Source organism: Schistocerca cancellata, chromosome 7 (assembly GCF_023864275.1).
Source record: "Schistocerca cancellata isolate TAMUIC-IGC-003103 chromosome 7, iqSchCanc2.1, whole genome shotgun sequence".
Lineage (NCBI taxonomy): Eukaryota > Metazoa > Arthropoda > Insecta > Orthoptera > Acrididae > Schistocerca > Schistocerca cancellata.
In genome coordinates, this window is record NC_064632.1 from 315,380,226 (window position 1) to 315,399,316 (window position 19,091).

Consider the following 19,091-nt stretch of genomic DNA (forward strand, 5'->3'; position numbering starts at 1 on the left):
TGTTTGCTCGACCTATGACGATTTTGAGAAAGCGTTTTTAGCAAAGTTCTGGTCAGAAGGAGTACAGGAACGCCTAAGGCAGGAGGTGCTCTACCCAGAGCCTTTCTCCTTTTCGAAAGGAAGCCTTAGGAAGTATTTTGAAAAATATATAAATAAAACTAGATATTGGGACAGACCTATGCCTTTGCCAGACATAATAAACATACTCAAAGCAAGATTACCAACGAGCATCCGGAATCAATTAATTTACGGCAACGATAAAGACCTGGAGTCGTTCCTCACGACGTTAGATCATATAGATATTATAGAAGAGAACAACCAGAAAGCCCGTAACAACAGATTCCAATATCGGGAGATAGAACCTCCGCCAAATGGTAGGCAAGGGAACGCACAGAGATGGATAAATAGTGGAGAAACCCCTCAAAATCTCAATAATAATACCGGCAATAGTCTTGCGAGGGGCTATCCAAGGAACAACAGGAATGGGAAACGATATAATCCCGTATGGGGGAATGAAAGGAATTTCAGACCACAAGCTTGGAACAATAACAGTAATAGAAAGTGGAACCAACCGGGGGGAACAAACTCAAATAACCAACATCAGTGGGGACGGACATCCGCGAATCAACCGGTAATTACCGAAGTGATGGATGAGGTCAACCACCAGGTGAATCAAAATCCAACAAACTTGTAAGGACCCACTCGTGCCCCGGAGGAGCGGTCAACAATAGGTTGAGGGGCAACAGGATATGTATACCCATGCTAACGTATAATGATGGACGATTACTGGCAGATGAATTGACCGAGGACTTAGAACCCCAAGATGTGAATAGGGAACAGGTGGCAGTAGCCGAAGTGCAAGTCATTTTGGAAACTGTACCTATAGTGGCAGTTTTAGACACAGCTGCAACCACAAATGTCATTTCGGAGGCTCTATTCAACAAGATCAGAAATATAAGACGAGTACCAATTTTTCCAGTTCAAAATTGCAAAATAATAGGCGCCGTTGGGGCTCAATCGGCGAATGTAAAAGTGCAGTCACTACTTAGTGTAGAAGTAGGAAATGTAGCAATATTAAGCACATTCCTTGTGGTGAAAAATTTGGTGGTAGACTGCATTATCGGAGTCGACAACCTGCGTCAATACGGATGCAGAATAGATTTTAAAACAGGAAAAATTTGGTTAGATGTAAATAAACAAGAAATTGAATTGGACTTGTTGAAAAAAGAAAGCCTTACCAGAAAATATAATAGTGGGATCAGTGTGCAAGTAATCAGGACTGCACGAAATTCTAAACAGCACGTGAATAATGAGTTCAAAGTCAAAGGAGATTTCGGTCAATTGGTGGATGAGAAGTTAAATGAATCCGACTGCATCACGGAAGATCAGAAGAAGCAGCTCAAAGGGTTATTATCAGCGTATGAAAACGTGTTTGATGAAAGGCCAGGAGTGATTAAAGGATACATATGCCATCTCTACGTTAAGCCGCACGAAACGTATTGTAGAACTTTCTATCCTGTTCCCTGGAGGTTAAAGGCTCAAGTTCAAAAGGAAATAGATCGCATGTTGAAATGGGGTTTGATCGAACCCTCTACAAGCCCATACTGCTCCCCATTGTTGGTTGTGCCAAAAGCAAATGGAACTGTGAGACTGGTACTCGACGCCAGGGAAATAAATAAAATTATAATTCCAGTGAGGACACACCCGGAAAACATAGACGAACTGATACAACGGTTCCAGGATGTCCAATATTTGACGAGCATCGATTTGCGGAGTTCTTATTGGCAAGTCAAGCTGGATGAGGTATCGAGGAAATATACAGCTTTCATTTATGCAGGAAGAAGTTACCAATTTACTGTAGTTCCTTTCGGACTCAACATTAGTGCTGGAATTTTTATAGCAGCGCTAGATTACGCATTAGGCCCAGAACTAAGAAGCAGGATAACAGTATTTGTTGATGATATGCTTATTGCATCGAAGACCTGGGAAGAGCATATTACTTTACTGAGGCGGGTGTTGGATGTTTTCAAAACCATGGGAATAACTGCTAACCTACAGAAATCACATTTTGCACTAAATAGAATCAAGTTCCTGGGGCATATAATTGACGCAAAGGGAATTTTACCGACCAAGGAGAAGCTAATGGCGATTAGTAAGTTTCCAACACCAAGAAATAGGAGGCAATTAAAAGGGTTTTTGGGTCTTGCATCATTTTTTAGAAGATTTATCACGAATCAGGCCATGAATGCAGCAGCACTGAATAGTTTGCTGAAGAAGGATGTGCCCTGGCTCTGGACATTAGAGTGTCAAGAAGCATTCGAAGAAATAAAGAAGCAATTAGTAAATGCACCGCTTTTGTACCATCCGGACATGCAAGAGGAATTCTATTTGTCAACAGATTCGTCAAATGTGGGTCTTGGAGCGTGCCTTTTCCAAGTACGCAAGATAAATGGACAGCTTACCGTTTGTCCTATTGCGTTTGCTAGTCGTGTTTTGTCCAACTGTGAACGAACGTACACGACGACAGAATTAGAGGCTCTTGTGGTCGTCTGGGGATTTAAAAAATTTCACTATTACTTATATGGGTCGAAGACTATCGTATATTGCGATCACCAATCATTAACGTTTTTACAAACGTGTAAACTGTTACACCCCAGACTGGCTAGATGGACTCTCGCTCTGCAACAATACCAGTTTCAGATCGTACATGTCTCAGGGCAGCAAAACATTATTGCGGACGCTCTATCAAGGTCACCGCAGGGTTTAACCAAAGAGATTGAAGTAAATAATTCCTCAGAATTCCCGATATTGCTGCTGCAGGAAAATCCATATAAGACGTACTACATCAATTTGTGTGTGCATATGGCCCAGTTACAGAAAAAGGATGCTCAATGGGGAAGTGTCATTCAAAGGTTACAACAGCAACCTTCGGATCAGATTGCAAATTATTACAACCTAGTAAATGGCGTATTATTTTTCCGCTGTGGAAGGCCAAACAAAGTCCGTTGGTGTGTTTGTATACCTGAGGCACAAATAGAGAAACTTGTCTGGTTCACTCATTTGACCTGGGGACATTTCCGTGTGACAAAATGTGCAGACAAGATAAGTGGGTACTGTTATTTCCCCAACATAAAGCGCAGAGTGCACGAGGTCTTAAAGAGGTGCATAATCTGCCAAAAAACAAAGCCGGATTCAAAAGGGACTAAGCACCCATTATGCTCTATAGTAGTACAAGAACCAAAAGGGTCCGCCGCTCGTGGTCTCGCGGTAGCGTTCTCACTTCCCGAGCACGGGGTCCCGGGTTCGATTCCCGGCGGGGTCAGGGATTTTCACCTGCCTCGAGATGACTGGGTGTTTGTGTTGTCCTCATCATTTCATCATCATCCAGGAAAGTGGCGAAATTGGACTGAGCAAAGGTTGGGACATTGTACGGGCGCTGATAACCATGCAGTTGAGCGCCCCACAAACCAAACATCATCATCATCATCAAGAACCAAAAGGATTAATTTCGTGCGATCTGTGTGGATCGTTACCTACTTCAAGAGGTGGTGTTAAATATGTGTTAGCATTTCTGGATGTGTGCACGAAATACGTAAAGCTATACCCGATAAAGACGGCTACAGCAAAAGTAATTGTATTAAGATTAATAAGAGATTATCTTCCACATGTGGGTATACCAAAGGCGATCATAACTGACAATGCTAAAATATTTACGGGACTCCGGTGGAAGCAGACTTTGTCTCAAGTAGGTGTGAAACACGTACTAACATCATTTTACCACCCACAAGGTAATTTGGTGGAGAGAATTTTTAGAGAATTCAATCGATTTATGAGGACGTATTGCCATAATAAGCAAACTGCGTGGGCAAATTATGTGGAAGAGTTTGAGCAAATATACAATAACATGCCACACTCCTCAACTGGATATACACCTCGTGAATTGATGTTCGAAGAGAAGGAGGAAAACTTCTGGACTCACCATATCCCCAAAACTCAGGAAACCGAGATGCCTTGGGAAGAAAAAATAAGACAAGCTATCATAAATATGATGAAAAAGGCTGATCAAAGAAAACAACGATATGACAAATTGATCAAGAGGGTACAGACATACCATGTCGGCGAGAAGGTACTAGTCAAACGACATACCAAATCATCCGTAATAAAGAAAAGTATAAAGAAGTGGGAGTTACTATATACTGGACCATACATTATCCTACAAATTCCGAATCCTGGAGCTTATCTGTTAGCATACCCGGGATCGAACAAAATAAAAGGGTTATTTCCTCATAACGACTTAAAAAGATATAATGAAGATTAGAAGATAGGGAGGAATGGTGTTCCGAGTGACAGAGATGAACGCTCGTAAAAAATATAACAATAAACTGTGTGTGTGTAATGTTAAAAGCCTTTAAATTGAAATAGTTAGTTAGTGACATAGAGTATAGAAATAATGACTAATTAGTACTATTGAGGGTTGTAAAAAAGGATAGTGGAGATAGGCTTCACCTGTGGTTTGGGTGAACATAGAACTTTAGCATTGCTAATGTTATCAAGATGTATAAAAGATCTGACTGACCTTCAAGAAGAATAAAATGTTTCCCTGCAAATGACGCTGAATAATCTAAAGAGGTTCGAGTGAAGATTCGTATATAATCTCATGTGAACGCTTAAATGTGTAAATATGTGAATTGTGGTAGTGAATCGTGAGTGACGGTTAACGCCGCAACGATTATTTCCCGCGCAAAACAGTTGACGTCAGCGCGAGAATTAAAATCGATATAGACGATACAGATATTCTTTGTAAGAGACTCGCACCAAACGCGAGGATAAATTGATTCATGTTGAACTTTAAAAGGAATAGGTGGTATAATTAGAAGCTAAGAGTTTTAATTTTTTATTGAATGATTAAAGAAAGTAGTATTCATAGATTCACTAGTAATTTAATGGTTCGTGTTCATTTGGGAATTTTGTGTGAAAAATCCATTTCCATATATGAGCATGGATGAACGCCGTATGAATCAGAGAGTAAATGAAAGAAGTGAATCCGCATTCTTCAATGCTAATAACTTCTACATTTCAGCACTCAAGTGTAGAAATATATGTATTTAGAATAAAAAGTTTTTTTTTTGAGTATAGCTAAATTATATGACTTATCAAAAAAATATGGATGATGTCTTGAAATAAAATGAACTACACTTTCCATTATTCGATAATTTGAATCCAAAATCTATAGTCAGTTACATGAATCCTTTAAATTACGAAGAACAAATCAGTCACAGAAAATCTGTTAAAACTTTTGGACTTATAAGCACAAGTGGGGAGGCAAAGTCAAAAGGAGTATTCAAACGAGTGTAAATCGGATGATGCTTTTGGGAACATCATTAATTAAGAGTTGAATTCCTTGAAGTACGTCGTAACAAAAAGGATCCATGAAGCCACAAGGATTTTGCTTTCAAAAAGGAGAATCTTGGACGGTGCTACCTAATCAGTTCTCTTACAGGAAGAGTTTCCCTTTTGGTCATTGCTAATCCTTTTGGAATGAATGTTGCATGTGAATTCGAGCATCCCTGTCCCTTCTACTCTTCCCAGTGTGGGCCGCGTAGAAGATCAACGACAGAGGGGGCCGCATAGAAGACCGACTACAACTGTGGACGTCGGGGACATGCAAGACCCGGGGGAGTTTAGCACCGCAAGATATATTGTCCTAGAAGCAAGATTGTAAAACGCAAATTCACGTTATTTATTGTAAAACGTTTTTTTTGCTAGAGGCACAAACTACTCTTCTCCAAATCGTGGTACTAATTAGGCCCTATCTTTCCTTTAGAGATAAATTTCAAAATTATTTTTGTTCTTCTATAGGCTTTCCTATCTTCTATGTACCGTAGGCTGGGGGTCTAAGCTTAAGAGGTTTTCCAAGGTTTCCCTGCTTAAGAAAGTTCCCGAATGGGTAGACCCTGACATATGTTCATGAAAGATCATCTTCCTTGGTTGTGCACAGCAAACATAACACCTAGATGCACGTAAAAGTAATACAGCCGCGGTACCGGTCTCTTCATTTCTTCTGTCTTCAACATTTCTTTTCTTCGTCTAGTTCAAACACAATATTCTTTTTCAGCCGGAGGACTGACAATCATCACTTCCGGGTTATCCACGCTAATAGATAGCTCGCGAAGTGTGTTCGGTGAATAAAAATTGACCTCACAAACTTCGCTCGCTGCGAGGGGCATTGTAATCTCCCCACGGAAAATTACCCTCTACCACGCAATAATTAATAATGGTCAATCAAATCATCCACATTTATTTACGTATGAAAAGTATCTGAGCAGATTTTCTAGTAATATATGCGCCGACAGCTCGTCGATGCCAAGGTATTTTTCGAGTACGTTTATTCTTTGGAATAACAGAGGTACACAGATGTATGCTCCATGGTCAATATAATTATAGATATAGAAAGAGAGATAGAAAGAGGAGAGAAAAAGGAACAGCTTCGGAAAGTATCGGTTGGAAGATTTTCGTATTGCAAGAGGAGATTTATTTACTCTTCTTCGCGATAAAGCGAGGCAGGAAAGTTTGTGCCGCTAGCGTGGTAGACAAAGAGAAAGAAGGACTTGTAAAAGTAAATTTCATGAGACTAAAAATCCACGGAAACGGAACATGTACGGAAATGGATTCAATATACAATTTTCCTCAGAAATAAGGTTTGTGACCATTTCATTTTAGAGTGAATGACGAATGCGTTCTCTGTCTGAATTGTTGATGATTGTCTGGGGCCTGTAATTAATTGGGAAGTTTCAGCTGTGACGAAGAGAGCCTGCAATCTCTGAGTTTTATTGAAATCGTCCAAAAAGGCTTCGTCCACATCTGAAATTTTAGATCTGTCGTAAACTGAACGAAGTGTTCAAAACGATCGATTTTTTCCCAACTGAATGCAGCGCTTAATAATAATAACGTATGTGAAGATCTTTTCTAGCAAGCCAGCTGCTGAATATTAAGAAGAAGGGCTCCACCAGAGATTTTAATAGGCTGATTTCATGTAACTTAAGACTTTCAGCAAAATCGATTTAAGTAGTAAGGGCATTCATTAGAAGTTCAAAGTTGGGTTGACACAACATGCTACAGTTGTATCTGGATCAGAATAACAAAGTGATTGACAGCTAGCTGTTTACAGTACAGGTAAAATAGCAACAACCAGTCATGCTTGCGATTCTGTTCACCATTGTCATTTCACACTGTTGTCACAAGAGTCAGTTGCCACAGTCAGGTGGAGATGACATTGTGATTTGGAACATAATAATTGATTTGTTCTCATTGTTTACATTGTTTATCTGTATGGTGTATTTGTTTTACACAGCAGAATGTCCCAAACTAGTTGCGAAGGTGTGAAAAAAGGTAAGAGATACTACTATCAACATAGTAAGCAAACCCTACACTGCACATTAACGGGTAGCATGTGATGTATCCAGAACAGAAATATCCAGCTGCTGCAACCAAATTGTGTGTGCAGATGATTCTGAACTGGCAACATTGCCCTTATTATGCTCTAGTGTCAATCACCTTCTTACTTTGATGTAGGTATTAGGGACACAAATTATCTTTGTTCTCCTTAAGACGGGACAGTGCTTTGTATACAACACTCTAAAAACCACTACTGTAGGCTATTGTTGCTGCTGCTGCAGTAGTCTTTTGACGCAGCTCTTCATTCTAGTCTATCCTGTGCAAGTTTCTTCATATCTGGATACCAGTGCTTAAAAAGTGCACGTCGCCACCAATACAAAATGTTAATGTGGGCCTGGCATTCAAACAAACACTAAATTACTGCCAGTTAGTTTATTCTGTAATTACTGAAGTGTGTTATCCTGATTTTAAAATTTATGACTCTCTCTACCCATTCTACCACAGCCGTGTCTCCTGTCATTACAATTCAAATATTTACTGGTATGTTGATTTTAAAGTTCTGATGCACAGTTACAAATAGAGATGGAATCTATTAAACCACTCTGGAATGTAATTCACACAATCAGGGGTCTGATTTACAGCAAAACATAAATAACACAAAGTGTTACGTTACACTTGAGTAGTGCAGTAAACTTACCTGGGCCTATCGTGATGTTTCCTTCTATCCATTAATTCGTACAATTTGCGCCTGTAGTCATCCACAGAAAGTTTCACATCATCACGGAGAGGTAGTAGAACATTATGTTTCAGTTTTGGTTCTCGATCTTTGTCATGAAACCTAGCAAACCAAAAATTATTTTACTCCCGTACTTAAAAAAAAGATGGTTTTGGCTTATTTAATAATCCTCAGATGTTTGAGCAGCAGTTATTTGTTTCAAATACGTACAATGTAAGTTTTCACAAAAAGTTAAAAAAGCCTATTTGGAATCAACTGTGATATCCACTACCACAACCAAAAGAATAGATGTAACTGCATCCTGAAGAAACTTCCTCATATATAATGCAGCAAAACTAATTTTTCAAAAATTGAGTAATAAACTAGAATCATACCTTTTTACCACTACTATAAATTATCTGTATATGTGGATTTTGGGTTTGGTAAGTTGTAAATGCCTGAATATTTACAGAATATGATTTGCTTTTAAATGAGTAAATGACAAGAAATGATGAAATATAATAAAAAAAGCAAAAAATAAAAAGAAAGGACGAGATGCAATACCCTCATTGTTGACAATGACATCAGAATACAAGCTATTATGTGCTAGAAAATTAGGCATGGCATTTTAGTGAAGTCAACCATTTGCACTTAAATAACTTGGAGAAATTGCACGAAACATAAACCTCGATTATCTCACAGATTTTAATAGCATTCTGAATGCAAGTCCAGTTTCCTAGCCACTGTGCCACCTTACATGGTGAGAAGGAGACAGAAAATGTGAGATGTTAAAGTGCTAGAGCAAAGGGCAAGCAACATCAAATACTCATTTGAGAGTTACAGAACACACAAGAACAGATGTGGAAGGAGCAGTGGCCTAAAAACTGAGATGGAAATTCGTTAGTATTAAGAATGAATTGTTGGTAATGAATAAGTAAAAAGCAAATACAAAATCAAAAGAAATTACATGATATAAATAAAAATGGAAGACATATAAAGGCAAAAAATTGGATAAAACCAGTGATACTTAAAACAGCTTTCATAAGGGAAAAAAGTCACACTAGTATAAACTTTTCTTGGATTTCAGATAACAATGACCAGCAGTTAATATGTAAAGACAATCATTTAAACATAATTTTATTAAATTTTTTAAGTCTCTATACACAGTGCCATGATTTTGTCTAATTCAGAGATCAACTGTAAAAGATTTTGTCAAATATGTGACTTTAGTTCACCAAATTGGACAAACTGTAACTGATTTTACTCAAAAATTAAGTTTTTATTATTAAATGACAAAAGATTTTGTCCAGTTTTTTTGACTGCTTCGTGAAAGTGAATGAATTGTAATTTTTATGAAATATTTAAGTTTTCATCACTGAAAAAAAAAAAACACTAGAGGGAAATACATGAAAAATTATGATTTTAATCAAAGAGGCAAGTATGTGGTTAAGGTGACAAAATGGGACTAATCTCTTTGTGGAAGCGTGCTCTAGTCAATGAAATCAAAACCTATGTGCTTCTGACACGATATGTGGGTAACACCTTTGTAACCTGTCCCCATGGCTCTGAATCGCTGGATGTATTTTTATAATATCTAAATTCTCCTCAGTCAAATACCAAGTTTAAGATGGAGACAGAGAAAAATGGTGAAATCCTGTTCCTGGACATGTCAAGAAAAGAGGATGGTATATTGTGACATGACAAGTACCATAAACATACACAAGTGGACTTATACTTACAGACCACCAGCTGCCACCGTCCTGCACAATGAAGTAGGACACTTAGGGCATAGGTCCATAGAGCATTAGCCTCATCAGATCCAGACAGCTTATCCATTTGGCTACACCACCTCAGTACCATATTCTTACAGAATGGATACTCCGAACAGGAGATTCGCCATGCCTTACACCCAGCACAAGTCACACAAAGTGAGGATTTGGAAGAAAGTGAAGAACAAATAGGAATGGTCATCTTGCCATACAATGGTGGTGTTTCTTTGAAAATCAGAAAACTACTGAAGAAATAGTTACATGTTTCTTTTGTCTGCCAATGAAACTCACAGCTCTTTTAAGCTCAGTGAAAGACAATCTTGGTTTAAAAGGCCTGGTTTCTATAAAATTCCCTATGGTTGCAGGACATTGTACATTGGACTGTGGAAGATGAATGCACCAAATATTGACAACAAACAAATCTGGACCAAGCAGAGAAATTTGCAATGGCCAATCATTGTACCAGTATGGGACACGATATGAATTACAAAAATATCTTGTTTATGTCTTCATACTGTAGCAGCAGTCTCAAAGAAGAGGTGGAAATTCACTGTTCAACAAATCTGCTGAACAGAGACACAGGATACCAGCTTAGGACAGCATGGTATGCAGTTCTGTCCATGTTAAAATCACAGTCCATGTTAAAATTACAGTGATCACAAAGGGGAACTACTGATCATGCAAGGGACATTTGGAAAGGATTGGCACATGCCAGTGCGGACATGTATATCAGCATGTGGCTTCCAACAGAGAGCACTAGGTTGGCTGACAGCATCACAAGCACAGTATGACTAACAGCCTTTAGGTGTGTGCCAAAGCTTTGGTTCATCATCCAGCTAGTAACATAGTTGTCGCCTACTAACAACCACCAAACTTTTGCTATTGGTCACTGAATCTGGCATGTTTATGTCTGTGAGTTTTTTTCTTAGAGTAGCATAAATGGGAGGTTTCAGTCGCAGCTCAGCAATGTGTTCACCACACCTAATGATGTCAGTGTTTCCCTGATGAAATAGACCGAGCGAAATGGCGCAGTGGTTAACACATTAGACTCGCATTCGGGAGGATGACGGTTGAATCCCGCATCCAGCCATCCTGATTTAGGTTTTCTGTGATTTCCCTAAATCGCTCCAGGCAAATGCCGGGATGGTTCCTTTGAAAGGGCACGGCCGACTTCCTTCCCTAATCCAATGAGACCGATGACCTTGCTGTTTGGTTGTTTGGTCTCTTCCCCCAAACAACCCAATCCCCCCTCCCCACTGCTGATGAAATATTTGAGAATTTCACAACAATGTCCATCATCTCGCCTGAGAATCATTTATACAACAATATTAATGTTTTTCTGAAAAAATGATGAAGTCAAAGGACATGAAAAACGTTAAATCACACTTCTTTGATTCCCTTTTGCAACTGAGAAGATCGTTGTCTGACAGAGATGATTCCTATTTATCCTGGTGTCTGAGTGACTTACTGACTCTTCCTAATAATCTATCCTCCTTCCCTCTATGAGGGAGTATGTAACAGTTCCAAAAGCTTTTCAATAATTCTATTGGCAGTACTTCACATCCAGAACATAAGTAATGAAAGTCATTCTGTCTGTTTTTAATTCTGTTTTATTATTACCAAAATCTGTCATGTATATCATACCGCTTGTGTGGTTCATAAAGAGAAATATTAACACACAATACAGAATAATTTAGTTGCAAGTGGGTGTGCAGTATAGTCGCTGGACTACAACTATGCCATGTAACTACTACTTCATGACACCTGAAATCAAGCCTGTAACTCTTACGTCCAGCCAACAACTGTGCAATATAGACAAGTACACTGATTGTAGCCTACATAATATGAATTTAATATGTTATATTTAACTCTTGAGAATGGCTACATACCCAAAACTACTTAGTAGTGAAAAATATAAAATAAAAGGATAGTTTAACCCTACCAACAAAGTCAGTGGGCAGTTTGATAACATTCAAGACATAATACTGAAGTAACAATAGTCACAGATTCATAGAAAACTTTGAAGTTTACAAGAGAAGTACACCATTTAAAATATTAAGTAAACAGTAATAATAGTGATCCTTGGAACAATAAATCTTTAAAATAGTGGGATTTATATATAATGAAATGGCTACCGTATTTACTCGAATCTAAGCCGCACTCGAAACTAAGCCGCACCTGAAAAATGAGACTCGAAATAAAGGAAAAAAAAATTTCCCGAATCTAAGCCGCACCTGAAATTTGAGACTCGAAATTCAAGGGGAGAGAGAAGTTTTAGGCCGCACCTCCAAATCGAAACAAAGTTGGTCCATTGTAATATGAGACACAATTTAGGTCGAATGAATGACGATACAGCTACAGTAGTTTGGTTCAAGTCGTAAGCTTAGCAGTTAAGCTTTACCACATAGCCATTGCTATGCGTCAGGTGTTCTGTCCATATTTATACGGGTACCCTTCCTTTTTCATGTGCTTCGTCTGGTTTGAATCGATTGCTTATTTTGCTTTGATCTGATAAGTGCCATTCTCTTTGTTATAGGTGTTTGCGTCACTCTTAAGCTGAAAATGCATTACTGCACTGTGTCATGCATTGTTTGTTGCATTCTGATAGTGCGTGTTTACGGCCTGTCGCGGCTCGCAGCATGGCTTGCTTTTGTGCGCGCTACCGCCGCAATTAAAAAAAAAAAAAAAAAAAAAAAAAGAGGAATCATCTCATTAGCGAAACAATGGCAAGAGACGTTACTTATACTGCTGCTTTCTTTGATAATGATCAACAAGAATCAAATAATAGACTGCGTATGATAGAACATTTTCTGAACGAGAGTTAGGCGAAAATTTTTCTCCGTTTGAAAATCTTTGCGGCCGCTTCTTTATTACATCAAATTCTGCACAGAAATTAGAGTCATCTTAGATTTAAAAATCTAGTCACTTGCCGTGCTTCATTTCTGACTGTATCACTACTAGGCATAAGAATAATCCGAATATAAACATGACACGATACATATATTCTTTCGCGTTTGCTGTTGTCTCACTCTAGTTTCGTAGTTTATTTGGCAGACAGGATTTAAATGAGATAGCAGCAAAGACGAAAGAATATACGGCAAAATGTTTATATTCGTATTATTCGTATGGTGAAGAGAATACTATATGTGATTCAAATTTCATCACGTTCCTACTAGCAACCATCTCTTCTCACAGATAGGAAAAAATTCAGAACGTAGAGTTGGCCATATTGACAAACATCCCAAACAGTCTTGCCAGTCAGATTTTCGTAGTACTACATTCGAAGATGAACAATACGGAATTTGAATTTACTTCGTTGGATAATGTATGAAAATGCAGTGGTCGAAACTCGCAGCGGAGAAAAAAGCTCGCTTCCACTTTTTTTAAAAAAATTATTTACTGACGCAGAAGTTTTGGCGCCAGTATTTATCTTTGTGCTTACAAAGCATGCCTGCGTAGCGCTACATATATTCAACGGCAGAAGTTAGTTGTGGCGGCACGTACCAACATTTTTCATAGCTTCCGCTTGCTTTGCACTCGATTCTAAGCCGCAGGCTGTTTTTTGGATTACGAAAACCAGAAAAAAAGCGCGGCTTAGATTCGAGTAAATACGGTATTCCAAAATTTAATTAGTGGAACATCAACTGCTTCAAGCTATTATTAAATTACTATTGAGCATAAGTTACAAATGATTTGCAAGTACCTTAATACATAAGGATGTTCAAGGGCCTGCTCTGCAGTCAGTCTTTTATCTGGATTGAAAACTACCAGTCTGCAAACAAGATCTACTGCATCTGGGGATGAATTGCTCAACAATTCACGTAAGCTCTTATGTGGCCCTGGGGGTGGTTTCTGAAGAAGGGAACTGCCATAACCGGCAAAAATTGATTTCAAGTCTGCAACAAAAATATTAGCCCAGTTTTAGAAAAAAAGATGCTCCTGAAATATAAGGTCACACCCTCTCAGCAGTATAGATGAAATTAATCAAAGACAAATCATACTGACAGACAATAATTTTTTACACAGATGACAACATGTATACAAATGACATGATGTGCAGTTATGTTGATGCATGATATAAGTATAAAAGTAATCCAAATTCACATCACACTTTGGTGAAAATGCAGAGAACTAAATTGCAGGTTGAAATTAAAATGATCATTACCTCATACTAAGAAGATATCAAGATATTACTGCCCAATAAGTTCCATTGACTTCTACCTAATAATGACAGACTATCATTAGGACATTGCATTTCATTTCATTTCATTATTTACTGTGTGATATGTATATATTTCTGATTTGCCACTTCGTCGAGTGTTTGGCACTGTTATACTTCCAATATAACTTGTGGAGTACCCACTGCTCCTCAGAACAATTTCTGCTGTTATACTTCAAGGAAAGCGTTTCTCAAGAAGAGGAATTTGTTAACATCGAGTATAGATTTAAGTGTCAGGAAGTCGTTTCTGAAAGTATTTGTATGGAGTGTAGCCATGTATGGAAGTGAAACATGGACGATAACTAGTTTGGACAAGAAGAGAATAGAAGCTTTCGAAATGTGGTGCTACAGAAGAATGCTGAAGATAAGGTGGGTAGATCACGTAACTAATGAAGAGGTATTGAATAGAATTGGGGAGAAGAGAAGTTTGTGGCACAACTTGACTAGAAGAAGGGATCGGTTGGTAGGACATGTTTTGAGGCATCAAGGGATCACAAATTTAGCATTGGAGGGCAGTGTGGAGGGTAAAAATCGTAGAGGGGGACCAAGAGATGAATACACTAAGCAGATTCAGAAGGATGTAGGTTGCAGTAGATACTGGGAGATGAAGAAGCTTGCACACGATAGAGTAGCATGGAGAGCTGCATCAAACCAGTCTCAGGACTGAAGACCACAACAACAACAACAACTTCCAGTATAACTTGTGGAGTACCCACTGCTTCTCAGAACACTTTCCAAGTGTTGTATGTCGCATCTGAGGTGCTGTGGCTCACATATTCATCTTGCTCACGTTACAAGCATATTAATCATGCCTCATAGATTAGGCAAAGGACAATGGTAGCTTCCAAAATTCTCAAATTCACATATTTATTTGCATTGAAAAACAATGAAATTTGGGGTGATGTATTCAATTGAATCACAAACAATGATTTGTTACAAAAATAAATTATACACCCAAAACACTTTTACTAGTAACTTATGAAAATATGGTTTTGGAAGCATTCGAAAATTCTCAAAATTAGCCTTTTTCTCATGTAACTGTGCAATGAAATTAGAGAAAAATTGTTTTGAATGAGGATATGTCTACTGTTTTGAAAAATTTTAAAAGAGCATAATTAAGTTTAAGGCTATAATTGATAATAACAGAACAGGTTTATCATGGCACTCACAAATGTATTGTGGTATATTTTGAAATTTTGAACAAATGGGTATTGATGCAATCAATTGAAGAAGTGACACGAATAACAAAATAGCAAACCTAGAACTTCAAATTGGCGCACAAATCTTGTATACACACAAAGGAAAATTCCAAATTTGGCTTTTATATATATATAAACATGTATATTGCATGGATTTTTCACTTAGCTGTTCTTCTACACTGGTGTGCTGAAGAACAACACTGCAGAATGAGTTCATCTTGGTCAAAATCACTGAAATGTGCTGCACTAACAAAGCACAGCTTCTGCCTGTTGCAGCTAATATTTAGTTGGTGATACCCAACATCACAAAAACTTGTTACAATTAATCATGACAAAATTGGCTTCAAAGATAGCAGTTCATCAGTGCAAAGAATTTTAAGAGAGGTTGCTTTCAAATATGTTCAGAACAGAGTTTTTAATTGAAAGAAGTGACACAGGTGCAGCACAAACCACATCCTCTATAAATATGCAAGAGGTAAAAGAAAGAAGTAGTTTAACAGAGTATTACCTCAATGAAACATAGGTGAACCAGAATCATTACAGGAATACCTGCTGGAAAATGAGTGACGGTACTGGTAGTTTGAAAGTTCCCATAGCAAAAGGTTCTCGGATAATTATTCTGTATACTGGTTCTTCTTCTGATTTTATTCCTGAGAGTAAACTTGTATTTAGGTGTAAGGAAAACAGCAGTGCCTACCATTCAGACATGAACACTGCCAGTTTCAAGGATTGGTTCACTGAACAATTCTTGCTTCAAAGTTGGTCATTGTAATGTACCGCGCCAGTTATCATTCAGCTGTTACAGAGAGAACACTAATCGCGAACACTAGGAAAGCAAATACTGTGCTCTGGCTTAAAAATATTCTGAACAGTATAAACCAGACTTGTGTTGAATTCCTTCAGCTGATTAATATATACAAGTCATGAGACACACTATACAAACTTAACTTCCTTGCACGTGAATGTGCTCACACAGTTTTGAGTACACTCACATATCACTGTCAGTACAGCCCAATGGAATTAATTTGGTCACAGGTTAAAGACTATATGGTAGGGAAAAAAATCATTCAAGATAGCAGACAGTGAATGACTCGTGTGTTAATCAATAGACAACATCCCTCATTCAGCATGGGTACACTGTGTGTGGCATAATGAAAAGCTTCAAGAAAGAGACTTTGGTGGGGGGGGGGGGGGGGGGTGAAAATGCATGTAAGCCTTGAACCTACCATCAAAAATTCACTATCAGACTTCGGTTTTAAAGACTCATAGTTCAAAAAATGTGTTGGTCAACATATCACTTACATACATAGTCTGTCAGAACTTCTTAGCCTTTACTGATTTAGGGATTTGTATCCTATGAAGTATGCAAACCATACAGTGAGGAGACAAAAGTCATAGGACACCTCCTAACTTTGTGTCGGACCTCCTTTTGCCTGTCAAAGTGCAGCAACTCAACTTGGCATCAACTCAACATGTTACTGGAAGTTTCTTGCAGAAGTATTGAGCCATGCTACCTCTATAGCTCTCCGTGATTGCAAAAGTGTTGCAGGTGCAGGATATTGGGCACGAACTACTCTCTTGATTATGTCACATACACATTCGATGGGCTTCATGTTGGCGATCTGCATGGGCAAATAGTTCACTCAAAGTGTCCAGAATGTTCTTCAAACCAATCAAAAACACTTGTGGACTGGTGACATGGTGCATTGTCATCCATAAAAATTCCATAGTTGCTTGGTAACATGAAGTCCACGAATGGCTGCAAATGATCCCCAAGTAGTCAAACATAACCATTTCCAGTCAATGATTGGTTCAATTGGACCAGAGAATCCATTCCATTCTGTGTACACACATCCCACACCATTATGGAACCACCACCAGCTTGCACAGTGTCTTATTGACAACTTCGTTTGATGGCTTCGTGGGATGTGCAGCACAATCGAACTCTTATTAGCTCTTAAACACTGAAATCAGGACTCATCCGACCAGGGCATGTTTTTTTTTAGTCATTTAGGGTCCAACTGATATTGTCATAAGCCCAAGAGAGGCACTGTAGGTGATGTCATGCTGTTACCAAAGGCAATTGCATCAGTAACCTGCTGCCTTAGTCCATTAATTCCAAATTTCACCACACTATCCTAACAGATATGATGTTGCATGTCCAACATTGATTTATGCAGTTATTTCACATGGTGTTGCTTGTCTCTTAGCACTGACAACTCTACACAAAGTCCACTGCTCTTGGTTGTTAAGTGAAGACCGTCAGCTGCTGCACTTTCCATCATGAGAGGTTCCTGGAATGTTGTATTCTCAAGACACTCTTGACACTGTGGATCTCAGAATATTGAATTCCATAATGATTTCTGAAATGGAATATCCCATGCATCTAGCTCCAACTATCATTCTACATTCAAAGTCTGGTAATTCCCGTCGTGCAGTCATAATCACGTCAGAGACTTTTCACATTAATCACCTGAATGGAAATGACAGCTCTGCCAACGCACTGTCCTTTTATACCTTTTCTGTTCAATACTATCACCATCTGTATATGTGCATAATGCTATTCCATGACTTTTGTCACCAGAGTGCAATGTTCAACTTATTGCCCAAGGAGATATTAAGATTTTTCCAGAATGTTGTGTGCTCTAATAACTCACATGAATGTGACCAGATAAATTCATCAAAAACTCTGTGGTATTTCAATTAAGTAAACCCTGTTATTTTCTAGGCAAGAATAAGGAAACACCTCAAAATGACAGGGAGGGTTACCAGTCAAGATCTCAGTGGTTTTCAACATTATCAGTTACCATTCCTTCCAGTTTTTCACAGAAGGTGCTTAATTGTTTGCTTGCTCAGTGCATCATAAATGCGGTCTCTCACTGTAATGTCTAATAAATTAGTTTACAGTTGTATTGTCCATTAACAGCAAAAAATATAACAACATAACGACCATTCATGCAACAGTCTGCAATAGTCTTTGCTACCAGTAATTCTTTTGATGCACAGTGGTTTACACTTAACTACTGAAAAACACATTCACACACATGCATTATAAACATTTTTAAAAAATTCTATGGAGTAGAATCAGTTGTCATGCAAATATAATTATTTCAGTTTGTGTTTGAAGTTAATTTTGTTGTCTATTACATTTTTACTTATAACAGTGCAAATCACAATAAATGTCAATTATTGCAACCAATTCTGATGCCCTTGTCATTAGACAACTGTCATTGAGAAAAACGGTACTTGATGTCTTATAAATTTGTGCCAGCTGTTCTTACCTTCTGACATCACGTTGGCTATAGCTGTGGAGCAGCAGCCTCAACATTGTTAAGATGTTAAGCAGCTATTCCTGCCTTCCAACATCACATGGCTATAGCTGTAGAGCAGTGGATGCAATGTTGTCATGGTGTTGAAGTAAGATTTATTTCATGCAGACGATGGATCAAAACCAGTTTTAAATTTATTAGTTCCCTTTATAGATTTGAATGTATATCAAAGTGTACCCAACTGTCATCCTCGGCAACACAGAGTTCATTTACCTGCTCTCTGCCATCACACATGTGCAGACCGCATCCTTTCCTTGCTTCCCTATCAGGATGCTTCTATGTGCGAAAGTACCTTCCTATGTGACGTGGGTTACAGTGGAGCATGAGTGGCCTTATACTCTTAGTTGAGGACTCACATTATGTGTACATATACTGAGTATGTATTTTTCACTAACAGGGTCAGTTTGGCATTTACTTCAGTGGAAACAAGGACTAGCCACTGATTTTGTACTATCAGGACAAGGA

The 19,091-nt window shown here is 38.3% G+C and overlaps 1 protein-coding gene across 4 annotated transcripts in view; it reads right to left on the reverse strand.

Annotated features, from left to right (window-relative positions):
• The window catches only part of LOC126092543 (mitogen-activated protein kinase 15-like), a 217,596-nt gene that overhangs the window by 66,396 nt on the left and 132,109 nt on the right, over positions 1–19,091 (reverse strand). For all 4 annotated transcript variants that reach the window (XM_049908198.1, XM_049908200.1, XM_049908201.1 and 1 more), the window contains 2 exons: positions 13,583–13,775; positions 8,093–8,233 (listed from right to left, as the gene is read on the reverse strand). In XM_049908198.1, the coding sequence (XP_049764155.1) occupies positions 8,093–8,233; positions 13,583–13,775 (334 nt within the window). The remainder of the gene's footprint in view (positions 1–8,092; positions 8,234–13,582; positions 13,776–19,091) is intronic.